This window comes from Cricetulus griseus, assembly GCF_003668045.3.
Source record: "Cricetulus griseus strain 17A/GY chromosome 1 unlocalized genomic scaffold, alternate assembly CriGri-PICRH-1.0 chr1_0, whole genome shotgun sequence".
In the NCBI taxonomy this organism is placed as follows: domain Eukaryota; kingdom Metazoa; phylum Chordata; class Mammalia; order Rodentia; family Cricetidae; genus Cricetulus; species Cricetulus griseus.
The window spans coordinates 221,089,907-221,101,989 of record NW_023276806.1 but is presented as its reverse complement, the minus strand read 5'-3'; the positions used below and the strand labels follow the sequence as shown (position 1 = coordinate 221,101,989).

Sequence of the window (12,083 nt, the reverse complement as noted above, 5' to 3'; positions counted from 1 at the left end):
TTAACCAAGAGCACTGAGAAGACCTGGTAACGCACTAGATACTAAGACTGTGATTATCAGCCCACCTTAGCCTACATCAGACACCCTGGAAATGGGGCTCATATCCTAATATTTTACTAACTCTTCAGGTGATGATGTTCTGGACCTAAGTTTTAGAAATGCTGCTTTGGTGCAATGCGGAGATGGGTAGATTGAGATTATTTGGGAGGTTAAAACATCAGACATGTTAAAATACTTGCCTCAAACCTCAACCTCCATGTCAAAAGGATAAAAAGGAAGTTGAAAGCATTGGTAAAAAACTGGGCAAGACTGATAACAGATTATACTTTCAAAATTTGCTGAGAGTTGGGTAAGTTTCCATAGAATCTTTTACTAGGATTCCTAAGTGAATAATGTCCTAAGGATAGACCTTCTAATTGGATGCTGATAGAAAAACTCTTTTATTCCCACTCCCATCTGCTAAGGCAAAATCAGTTCCTTATTCCCTTCCAGCAAAGGTGAATTGATTTCATTTTTCCAGATTGTCTATCAGGAAGTGTCTTCCAAGTCCTTGGAGACACAGGCTAAGGCCTTTGCCCTTTTGTAGCTCAGCAAAAGAATTCATATTAAAAATAAAGACGATTATCTGATCCAAATTATTTTCACTCTCTACAATGGACCTGTAGTTACAAAGACAGATGCCATAATGTCTCTTCTATTTCACTTTTAATGGTGATGGCGAGGTGTTGGCAAAGTACCCAGGCACTTGGAAAAGCATTTTGAATATTTCTACTCACCACTTTTAATGGAACAAAGTTAATCTTTGAAGAAATATTTTTGTCTTTTAGCATAAATATTTTAAAGCCATTTTCATAAATTATTATAACTGAAAATTTCAGAATTATCTCCCATGGCCTTGCTCACACTTCGCATTGGTGTCTCTCTCTAGCATAGTGCTGACTTTCCCCGGGGACTCAGTCTTGCTATAATCCCTGTCTGGTGGTTGACAAACCATGTGACAATTTCTCTGCTGCAATTTTGCGCCCAAATAACAAGACAGTATGAAACATAATTAATAACTGTTTATGTGTCTGAATATATTAGAAGCTGATATATAAGTTTCAGATGTCCAAAGGACTTGAATAAGAACTAGAATGCTACTTTAAGAGAAAAACAAGCCCCATGGAAGAAAGGAAAAGGAATTGTTTTCTTTCCTCATTTGTCTCTTCTGAGGACTGAGCTACAGCACACTTCTGCTTTCTCTTTAAAAAGATAGAAGCCTCTTATTCTTTAGTATTAGGGTGGGAAAAAAAGTGTTTGACTTAAGTAATCAGTGCATGAAACTTGGAGATACAAAACAATTAAAGTTATGCTGTACTCTAGACATACCAGGTCACTGTATAGGTAACTTAACCACAAACGAAAGTTTCATGAGAAAACTTAGGATCTGCACTACAAGCAAAAGTATCTGCCGACATGCCCTGGCCATCCAGTGAACCTCCCTTTACAAATACAGAACTATTGGTTCACATCCGAGTTCTACTTTCTCGTTAAATATATGCCCTTCCAGCTACAACCTTCTTTATGCACTGAAGAGTCTTACTTGTGTCATCTGATGACCTTACACAATTTCTGTGAGTCCGTTTTAAAAGCATCTCTCACTGGTCTGATACATATAATCAAGCATTTTAGATTCTGTCTGGTTTTCCTATTGAGCAGCTCTCATGCTGTGTCCATATGTACAAGAACATGTAAGGTGCATATTTCCAGAAGGATGGAGGCACATTCAAACCATGTGAGTCCGAGATTACCACCAGCAGGACTGTGACATGGGCTACTGTGAAAACAAAGGTTGGGATGCATATAGAGTTTCGAGAGGAGTAGGAGAAAAGAAAAGGTCAAGTCATAACTCTGTCACCTGCCTAGGTGAGGTGTTTCAGCTCACGTTTTAAACTGAGCTGTACTTTGTTCAATTGTAAGATGAGGATCAAGATAATAACAAGAATACATAAGGCCTCAGAGGTGTAATTCAGTGACAGCGTGCTATCCTGATATGTGTTTGGATATAGGTTTGATGCCTACCACAATAGAGCGCATGCACACACACACACACACACACACACACACACACACACACACACACACACACACACACACACAGAGAGAGAGAGAGAGAGAGAGAGAGAGAGAGAGAGAGAGAGAGAGAGAGAGGTCTAAATCAAATTTTCAGAAATCTGTGCATAAGAAAGGCCAAACACTACCGACAAGCCTTATGTATTCTCAAGATGATACGACGACTGCTGGAGAAGCATTGCTTCCTACAGTGATCAGTGCCTATCAGAGAAGCATGTGGAGACACTGCCTGGGCTTTGTGCATAGTATGCGGCTGAGCTGGGGTGTTTTGTATATGGAGAGGGCTATTCTATGAAAGTGTAGTGGACGTGGATAGTGTCATTCTTCCTCACGTATACTCTGCTCCCCTTCAATGTCTTTAAAAACCTGAAAGTGACGTGCACTTTAAGCATAAAGCTTAAGTCTTGGGGAAACCTGTGAAATAGATTTGATAACTCCTTTCATTATTACATTCTTTTGTCTTTTTTTTTTTTTAGAGGTCAGAATCTTACAATATATGAATTAGTGCCATTCTCTCCAACTGTCACAAGTATGAGGTAGAGGGCATAGGACTGACCAATTTTAATGAGTGTGTTTAAAAATAATTATCAGTCATTCTGACCATCATTAGATTATTGTTCTACGAAAGAAAGATTATGTCCCTAGAACAAAATGCAGTTCTTTATGGGGAAAGGCTCTAGTAGTTAGGGAAGCTCTTGACATTGTCTCTGAGCTTCTCATTTTGCTACCAAAGATTGAAACTCTGCCATGGGTTAGTAGGTCACACTTGAGAACAACTATTTTCGATTAAAACCTTGTGGGACTCTGAAAAGCCACAAACTCAGCACCAAGCAGATATGACCAACAGTAGGAGTACAGGATAGTGATTCAGACCATAGTGTGGCGGGTTGAGTCTAGGTTCAAATCCAGCCTCTGCTTCTAGTTATATGACCTTTCTTCATATCTGTAAGCTTCATCACTCTCTGGACTTAATTGGGAAAAATGAAACCACCTGTGGCTATTGTATGAATTAAATGGGGTGGGGAGTAATTCTTCCAAGAACTCTCACGGTGAGCCATTATATCACTTAAAAATGAGTGTATTGCCACATTTCTAATGATTAGAATTAACATAACATCTTAATTCTAATTTCTTTTTATTAACTTCTTTAAATTTCCAGTCCTAGTATCTGTGAACTGGAGATAAAAAATATTTCCCTTTCCAGGCTATTGTACAATCTAAATGAGATAATGTATGTCCATATGTTGTTTGGCAAATATATAGCTGTAACTGAGTTGTAATACTCATTGTCTAGTCTAATCTGGAACTCTGCCTAGAAATATTGTGAGAGGAAGGAGAAATAAAATTAATGAATACATTTAATATATAAAATGCAACTCTCCAGCTTCTCTCCCACCCAAGTTTGCATTTCCAGATGACCACTCAGTTTCCTCAAGGTGCTTTTGTCTCGAACACCTCCTGCCTACCCATCAGTACTGTGGCTAAGTTTGAAACCACACCCTTTTCATATTAAGGTTATCACTTGCAAGCTAGATGTTTCTGATGATGGAGTAAGATGGAAAGGCAAACCCACCTGCATTACTGTGATCTTAATAATTTCTTAATAATGACCCAATAATTTCCTCATTCTGAGGAAGCTGTACAAGATAATGTAAAGCAGGTAATTTCTATTTCAATAGTTTTTCTTTTACTATTCTAAAATTGAGCTGTGACAATAGACAAAGAGTTTTAGACTAAACATGCTTTACAATAGAATATCGGAAATGTGTCAGAGAAGTAAATGAAGAGTTGAAATTAATATAAACGCAGAGATGATCAATAAACAAAAACTGACACAGTGAATACAAATCACTTGCATGAGATTGAGTAGCCTGAACATGCCTCAAGGACACACAGTTTCCTTTGACTTTCAGAATGGACAGTTCCCATCCTGTTGCTCCCTGCACCCCTGTTTTGCCCAAGGACACAGAGTGCCTAGGCAGTCATCAGATAGGGAAATGAGACTGTCCAGGGAACACGGAAAAGAGTTGTCACACTCCAAAATAGAGCTTGGAAAGTTTATCATCTCTGAGTGAATAGGAAAATTGACCATTTTTAGACTAATTAAAATCATTTTCATTTGCCATTTTGGACCCACACATTTATGTTCCCCACCACATCATTAAAACCACAGATACCATGGGTTTCTGACTAGTTTTCATGTAAATAAGCCAAACGTAGTTTTAAGATTCTTTTTAAAAATCCTGTTTTATTGAGTTGTGCTTAACCTTTTTTGATAGCAATTGCATCTTTGAAATAATAAATCAACTTTTTTCATTTAATTTTGCTTTTTATGAATGAAACCGTCAACTTGGAAAAGCACAGTTTCCACTTCTGGTAAACCACAGTGCACAGTGGAATACTAGAAGCTTGGGTATAAGCATGGCAGCTGCAGAGGGAAATATTTAGAATAAGGAAAACATGTATATTTCTACATATTTTCCAAGACAGAAATTCATGTATCTGCTATTTAAAGATTTACTTACACTCGGATTCTCCTTGGACTCATTTTCCAATCTGGTGTGTGGTAGCCGTGCTCCCTTCGTTTCTTCTTGTGTGGAAGGCGCTCTAATGGCACTTACCTTAGGTGGGTACTGAAAATATCAAAGGCATCAAAATCAATACAAAGCACAGAATGTGAATGGCTCATAGTGAGTTCTATGCAAGCGATAGATGCATTTATCATTATTATTTATATTGAGATGTTTTAATAAATATCTCCATTTTGTAAACATGGTTTCTTATAAGTTTTTAATTAGTTCTAACATCATTCTTAAGTTTTGAGAACCTGTCATTTCCAAGTTGGTTATAATGATATAATACCTTCTTCTTTTAATTAGTTTTACACTGGCAATTAATCTTTAATATCCTTAACCATAGTATAAAAATTAGTATTTGAGAATTAACACTCAGACTTATTACACAAAAGACATCATTATTGCTGACTATATATTATATTTTTTTTCCTGAAGGGAGTTAAACACAGTTTTCCCTACATGCAGAAAGCAAGATTTGTGGGAATAGATAAAAAAGAGATAGACACTGGGAGATAGACGAGGCTCTAGCACAGGGGCTTTTCCTTAGGAAGCTATCCATCTGTACCACGAAGGCTTTTTGTGAGAGTTGAAAGTACTGGGCTAGCAGGAGAATAGATGGAACAACCAAGATAGGCCACTCTTTTGCACGAGTTTCACTCTGTGTTCATCTGTGAGTGCAGTGCTGGGTGCACCAGGACTTCTGCAAATGCTTATGGCTTTCAGTGACTCTGTTAGCACCTCAGAGAGATCACTGGACATGGAGTCAGAAGATGGGATTCTCCTGAAGAAAATATCACCTTCTGCTGGGGGGACTGTGACACTTGTGTTGTGTTTCCTCCCGAATGAGGGTATTGGATTCCTGACCTTAATAAAGGTCAAGTATTAATTACCAAGAAAACACAGGGCACCACCTTAAAGGCAGAAGTGCCATTTTAACAAATTAAAATGCAGCTCAATGAGATCTTAAGATTCAAATTGGACATCAAGCGGCTACTCCTCAAATGTGCCTAGATATTAATATTTTAGTAGCTAAAAAGAAAAGCCAAGTTTCTCATTGACCTTCTATTCACTAAGATAACATATCTAATTTGTAAGAGTATATATTTTCCTCATGGGATGCAATAAAATTATTTTCATTTTCAATGGGAAAAGAAGCAACCTAGTAAATTCTTATTTTTCCTGAATTGGCCCCCAAGCTATGATGATTTGCTTCGTTGGGGTTTTGCCTTAATGCCATCTTTGCAGTCTATGTGATGTTAGGATGAAAAAGTGTTCTAATATTGTCCTGACCCTTTAGCCTTGTAGTAGGCCCAGACAAGAAGGTGCTGAAGCAATTTGCATTACTGTGTGCTTTGTGCCATGAACTTCTTTGAATCTTGGACTAAAGAGATTCCATCCAAATGCTTGTAAACGTAATATTTTCTGCAAGACACCCTTATGCTTGCCAGAATCCTACCTGTCCTGCATAAGAATAGAAAAATCACTACACTGAAAGTTGGGTTAATTAATATATGGCGTAAGTCAATTTAAAATTAAATTTGGCAGCAATACAACTTGTCTTTTTTTTTTAAACCCTTGTTGACTGAGATGACTTCACAAGGAGCACTCTAGAGATAAAAGCTCCTTAAGAAGACAAGCTTTTCTTTAGGAATTACTATTATTTATTAGAAAGTGGGTATTTCCCCTATCATATCCATATAATCATATCCATATTATACTTCACTGGAGCTCAAAAATAACAAACAGAGTTGTCATCTTTTATGGTCATCAAATGGCTATTAACTATTAGTAAATTCATTTGATGACTGCTTTAAAAAAAGAGTTGTTAAACAATAAAAAAGACTGAAATTCTAAATCAATATTACATTTCGTATTTTTTGTTGCTGTGAAGAAATGTCCTGCTTATATATTTAGGCATCTAGAACATTTCATTAATAAAGGCAGGGCTTGGACTATTCCAAGCTGTGCCAAAAGTTTGGAATTTGGGGATAAGTACAGTAATAGCGCCTGTAGCCCCATTAGGTGGAATGCCAGGCTTAAAGTGCTCAGGTAGACCAGTTGCCATGCTGGTGGAGAGGGACTCTTCATTCCATCTGTTAGAAAAGCTTGAGCTTCCACAATTATTAATTTTCTAATTATGTTTTTTTTTAAGGTCTCGAAGTCATTAACAAAATGTCATTAACTGGAGTAGCAGAGAGAACAAGGTTAGTCAACATTAGATTTGATTAGATACCTGCCACACTCGGGAATCCATGAACTTGGGTAAATTTCTAATCCCTCTTCATTGCCAATGGATTGGGCTTGATAATATCCTGTAAGGACACAGGATACTATAAGGGTGTCCTGAGAAGTGACTGAATCATGTTGCATCCAGCACACAGCAGGCCACAATGAATTGTAGCTGCTTTTGGTACTAATCTCCCAAACTAGGAGGTATTAGCTTAAAGAAGATAGACTTTCTGTTTGTATGAGTTATTTCTGACTCTGGTCTGTACTGGGAAAATACGAAAACCCTTGCCCACAAAGGTATAAATAGCACCAACTAGCTTCATCCTAGTGCAAAAAGCAGAAGTATTAACTGGCCTTCAGGATCCATGAGAGAGTGGTTTCATGACCATAAACTGTGGACAATCAATTTTCACATATTAAAATAGCATATCATTTGATTGTAATAAAACCACACCCTCCTGTATACTACATGTGGGAACTACTGGAATGTTACTGCTACTTAAAGAAATTTTATTTTTAATTATGTGTATGTGCATATTTTAGTGGTATGTACGCGTGAGTACCGGTACCTGAGGAGGTCAGTGGCATCAGATCCCCCTGGAGCTGGAGTTACAGGCAGCTGTGAGTGAACTGACATGTGTGCTGGGATTTGAACTTGGTCCTCCGCAGGAGCAGCATGTGCTCTTAACTACTGAGATGTCTCTCCAGCCACTATAAATGGTATTTAATTATGTGCTTGGCTGGATTGTTAAGGGAACAGTGACAGGAAAAAGCAGCCTGCCCATATTCAGTATAGAGTTAATTTTTCAAAAAGCCATTTTCAGTACGGATGCAGAAACAGAAGGCTGCAGACCCCATATGCAATGGCTGTCCACCTCACTTTGTAATTTAGAGCAGTGGGAAGGACACTGGAAACGGTTCTGCTTGTTTAGCTGGAGAGATGGCTCAGAGGCTGTCAGTGATGGTCTCTCTACTTATTCACCACAGAACACGGACTCCAGCCTGAAGCAGGAGAAGGGGTGCACTGAGCCTCCAAATGAAAACAGGTTATTGATTTAGAGGAAGTGTCTAAAAGTTCTGGGACAATCACACATTGATACTTTAAAATAAAGCTTCAAGTTTCACTGTGCCAAAAGTCACTTCAGGAAAAAAAGGTGTCAGCATCATTATAGCTAAATGAGTTTTAACTCCTCCCAGCATGAGCATAGAAAGCTGTCTGGATTTGCTACAGAGATGGGACAAATGGATGACTGGCCTTTGTAACCCTGAATGGAAAGAAGAGACATTAACATGTATTCATAACATGTCATAAAACAGGCAGAAAAGTATTCATCTTGTTACCTCCAAATTGACACATTTGTCCTAAAAAACTTATTTATACAACTTCTAAGGATATAACCATTCTGAGAATAGTTTGTATATGCTGACATACTAGAATTCCTAGAGCACTGAGATTTATAAAGTCCATATTGGTCTTTCTCCTAATATGCTATTATAATGAGGAGATTAAGGAAATTTGTTTCAGAGAATTCACACACACACACTCTCTCTCCCATTCATTGCACCTGTGGGGAGTCTTTAGAAGACTGACATGAGGTCATAAGACCACATTTTGTTTGAGGGGTCAGTGGCTGGCAGAGAAGACTGAAAGAATGAGGCAGCACTCAAGCTAAACTGGAGATTTACAGTCTTTAAAAATGAGAGATAAGTGCTTCTCAAACTGACTGAAACAACTGTACAACTCAGCAGGCACCCGGGCTTCAGCCTGTGACTGGCGCTCCCTCTCCTGTTTCCTGGGTACCCTCTTCAGACCTGGTGCCTTTCCTCTTGGCTTCCTTGGAGCTCCTGGTTCTGTGCTTTTCTGTACTTCTGGCCTCCCATGTCTTTGGAAGGCTTATTTTGCATTTGTCCTTAAAATATGGTGTCCCCAAAGCTCTGTCTTAGATGTTTAGCTTTTCATTTTAATTTCCTGTCCTTGATTTTTTAATTCCCTCTTTTAACGTCTTTGTACTGTTAACTGCTAAAATTGTACTGGAGTACAATTCTCTTTTCTTAAACCTAGTATCAAAGTCTTTTGAATGTCTATATCAACTTCTATAGAACATCACCATGTGGATAAAACAAAATACATCATTTCTTCCCCCCCCCAATTCCTCTCTAAATCTTTCTGTTTCAAAATACGCTTATGCTAGCTGGCTAATGGTGTGGGTCTCCTGTGATCTGTAAAGAAAACAGAATTCCTCACACAATCACTCAGTACCTTTGTTTATCTCACCTCCAGTTTTTATCATTGACCAAATCCTTAAAATATTATCTTTAAAATAATTTCCAGACTGTCTTGTCCTATTCTATCCCCAGAAAAGTGACCCTAATTGATTCTCTTTCTCTTGCTGCAATAAGGCTCCTCCTGGCTTCCCATTAATTTGTATCCATCCCACTTTCAATCTAATTTTCCTCCTATGTTTTCAACAAAGTGATTGATTCCAAGGGGGAAATTTGAACATTGTTGTCCCTTACATTAGTTCTCTACACCCCCACCTTGTCTTCAGGATAAAATGCAATCCTTTTAGTTCAGCTGGCCCATCAGCTACTTGGTAAGCTCTAGGCAGCCTGTAAACCTGATGGGAGAAATCCATGGATCTGCAGTATTTCCCCCTCCCATCACCATGCTGTTTCAAGCTTCAGAGCTTTTTATTCTTATTATTTTATAAACCATCTAGTTCCTTCCTGCAACACATTGCCCCATTTACTCAGCTTTTTTTTTGTGTGTGTGTTTTCATATCAATGACAACTCACATCCTCTTTAAAAGGGCCACCTGCCTAGGCACTGTTGCTGCTTCCCACTTGTAGGCACCAAAGTAGTGCACACACCCCTGGTTGTGAAATTGCTGCTTTGTCTAATTCCCTCAAATTGGGGACTGCAATTTATCATAATATTGTGTGACCAAAAACACAATAAACATTTAGCAAATATTTATTGAATGTTAAAATATGAGTGATGCTATTTCAGGTAAAAATGTCTTGTGTTATGGGGCATCATTGACAGTCTCTGAAGGATGAACAGAGTTTAGATTTGAAATGCTGGATTTTGAAGCCTCAGACAAATAATGCACAGCTCCTGGGACAAGAACTGTCAGCAGAAACATAAACCAAAGCAGAGCAGTCTACCAATTGAAGCATTATATAAACGGGCACACATGCACACACGCTCACATGCACACCAGTTTTGAGGAACTAGAATGTAAACTGAGGTTGACAGGCAAGGGCAAAAGGTTGAAAGTGAAGGATGGACTCTAAATTTGGAGTCAAATTTTTTAGTATTACTGCAACTCCAGAACTGGAATTAAGGAGCTGCTGAGATTTTTTTCTCCCTATCATTGATAGGGGAAACGTCAGATGGGGTTAAATCATAAAGCATGTTAAATAATATTCTGAAGAGGGGCTGTATCCTTGGCAATCACTGAATAATTATGGACAGAGGCTGACAAGACCAGAGATGGAACTTATTCTGCCTATGTTGTGAATTTAACACACAGGGACCGGAAGGTGGCCGAATATGGGGAGAATATTAAAATATTTTGATAATGGTAATTAAAAGACGTGGCTGCAGAGCTGGTGAAAAAGCATAACAACCCTAGAGACTTGATAAGATGTGAAAGAGGCATACATTGCCAAAAAGAAATTTTAGCGCAACATCATAGTTAAATATTGATTGCATTGCACTGTACTTTGTGTTTTAGAGAATTAATTCATGTTTACAGAAGCCAAGCCATCCTCATACACAGGACACTGATGTACATGCTTCCTTTAAATAAGGAGAGGACAAGGCAAAGCCTTACACCTCAAGTGTCCACAGGTGTCCACAGGTGTCAGGCAGCTGCATGGAGCTGCAGGTACAGTCTAACAAGCAGGGCTGGCTCTCAGGAGAGGGGGCTTCCAAAGCAGCCCAGGACCAGGGACTTTTACTATGCTTTTTGATGGACATTTCGTTTTCTAAAAAATTATCTTTTTTTCTTCAGGAATTAAAAACAGAACCCCATTCTAAACCCACACATACACATTGCTTTTGGGAAACTAATTAAAAAAAATTTGCACTCAACAATATATTAAGGAGCATAAAGCAAAGGTATTTTCTACTGATTCTTCCTCAATGTTCCAACCTCATGATTTACTTTGAAAAATACAAAGTTTCAAGATCTGTAACCCCATCATAGATCAGTTTTCTAATTTTATACATTGAAACCAGAAGAATATATTTTTGTGTACTGATGAAATTTAAAACAACCTAGGGCCATTTTAACAACCAAAATATTACCAATTGGTTTTTCATCACCTGGACCTCTGGAAGATCAAATCAATAATTGAAAAAACACATAGCTGTTATAACAAACCATGCTTTTAATTATACTTAAGATGCAAGAAATGCCAATTTCTGATTAGAATAATCATTCTACTTATTTATGCTTATTTTCTACTAGATGAAAAAATCCTTGAGGGCAAGATAATGACTTTTTTATGTACTGTCAGACTTGAACCAATGGTTGGCATTTCATAATAATCAAAATGTTTATGAATAAATGACATTTAAAAATATTACACTTACATAGAACTTACTATGCACAAAGCAACTACCCAAATGCTTTACAAATAGTAATTTATTTAATCCACATTAAATGAAATACTTTAAATAGATTTAGCCTTTATAACACAGAAAGGTTGAATTACTTGCCCGATTTATGCAGCCGAACCGTGATGGAGCCGGGAGTCCTGCCCAAGCACTGCTATGTGAGAATTTTTGCTCTTACCTTACATCACTTGAAAATAGATGCTGTCTTTAAAAATTTTAAGAATATAAACATTCATTTGATATGTGTTTTTAATGATACAGTTGAACTCAGAATAAGAAGTTATGAATGGGTTTGAGTACACCTTTAGTTTGCTTAATTTCTGGCATTAAGCAAGTTTATCAGTATAAAGGAACCTCAATTTTCTCATATATAAAATTAAAGCAGTAGTTTGTTTTTTTAATTTTAAAAGCTTATTATGAGTTTTTACAAAACTAATTTGTATGAAAACACTAGAACACAGTTGGCACCCAGCATGTTACTTGATATGCCAAGGAGAATGGTTCTTAATCTTTTCCTTCTCCCCTTTCAAAAGGTATGT

General features: G+C 37.6%; 1 protein-coding gene across 4 annotated transcripts in view; it reads right to left on the bottom strand.

Annotated features, from left to right (window-relative positions):
- The window catches only part of Calcr (calcitonin receptor), a 76,437-nt gene that overhangs the window by 57,770 nt on the left and 6,584 nt on the right, over nt 1-12,083 (bottom strand). For all 4 annotated transcript variants that reach the window (XM_027389847.2, XM_027389850.2, XM_027389849.2 and 1 more), the window contains one exon: nt 4,638-4,745. In XM_027389847.2, the coding sequence (XP_027245648.1) occupies nt 4,638-4,660 (23 nt within the window). In that variant the 5' untranslated portion in view covers nt 4,661-4,745. The remainder of the gene's footprint in view (nt 1-4,637; nt 4,746-12,083) is intronic.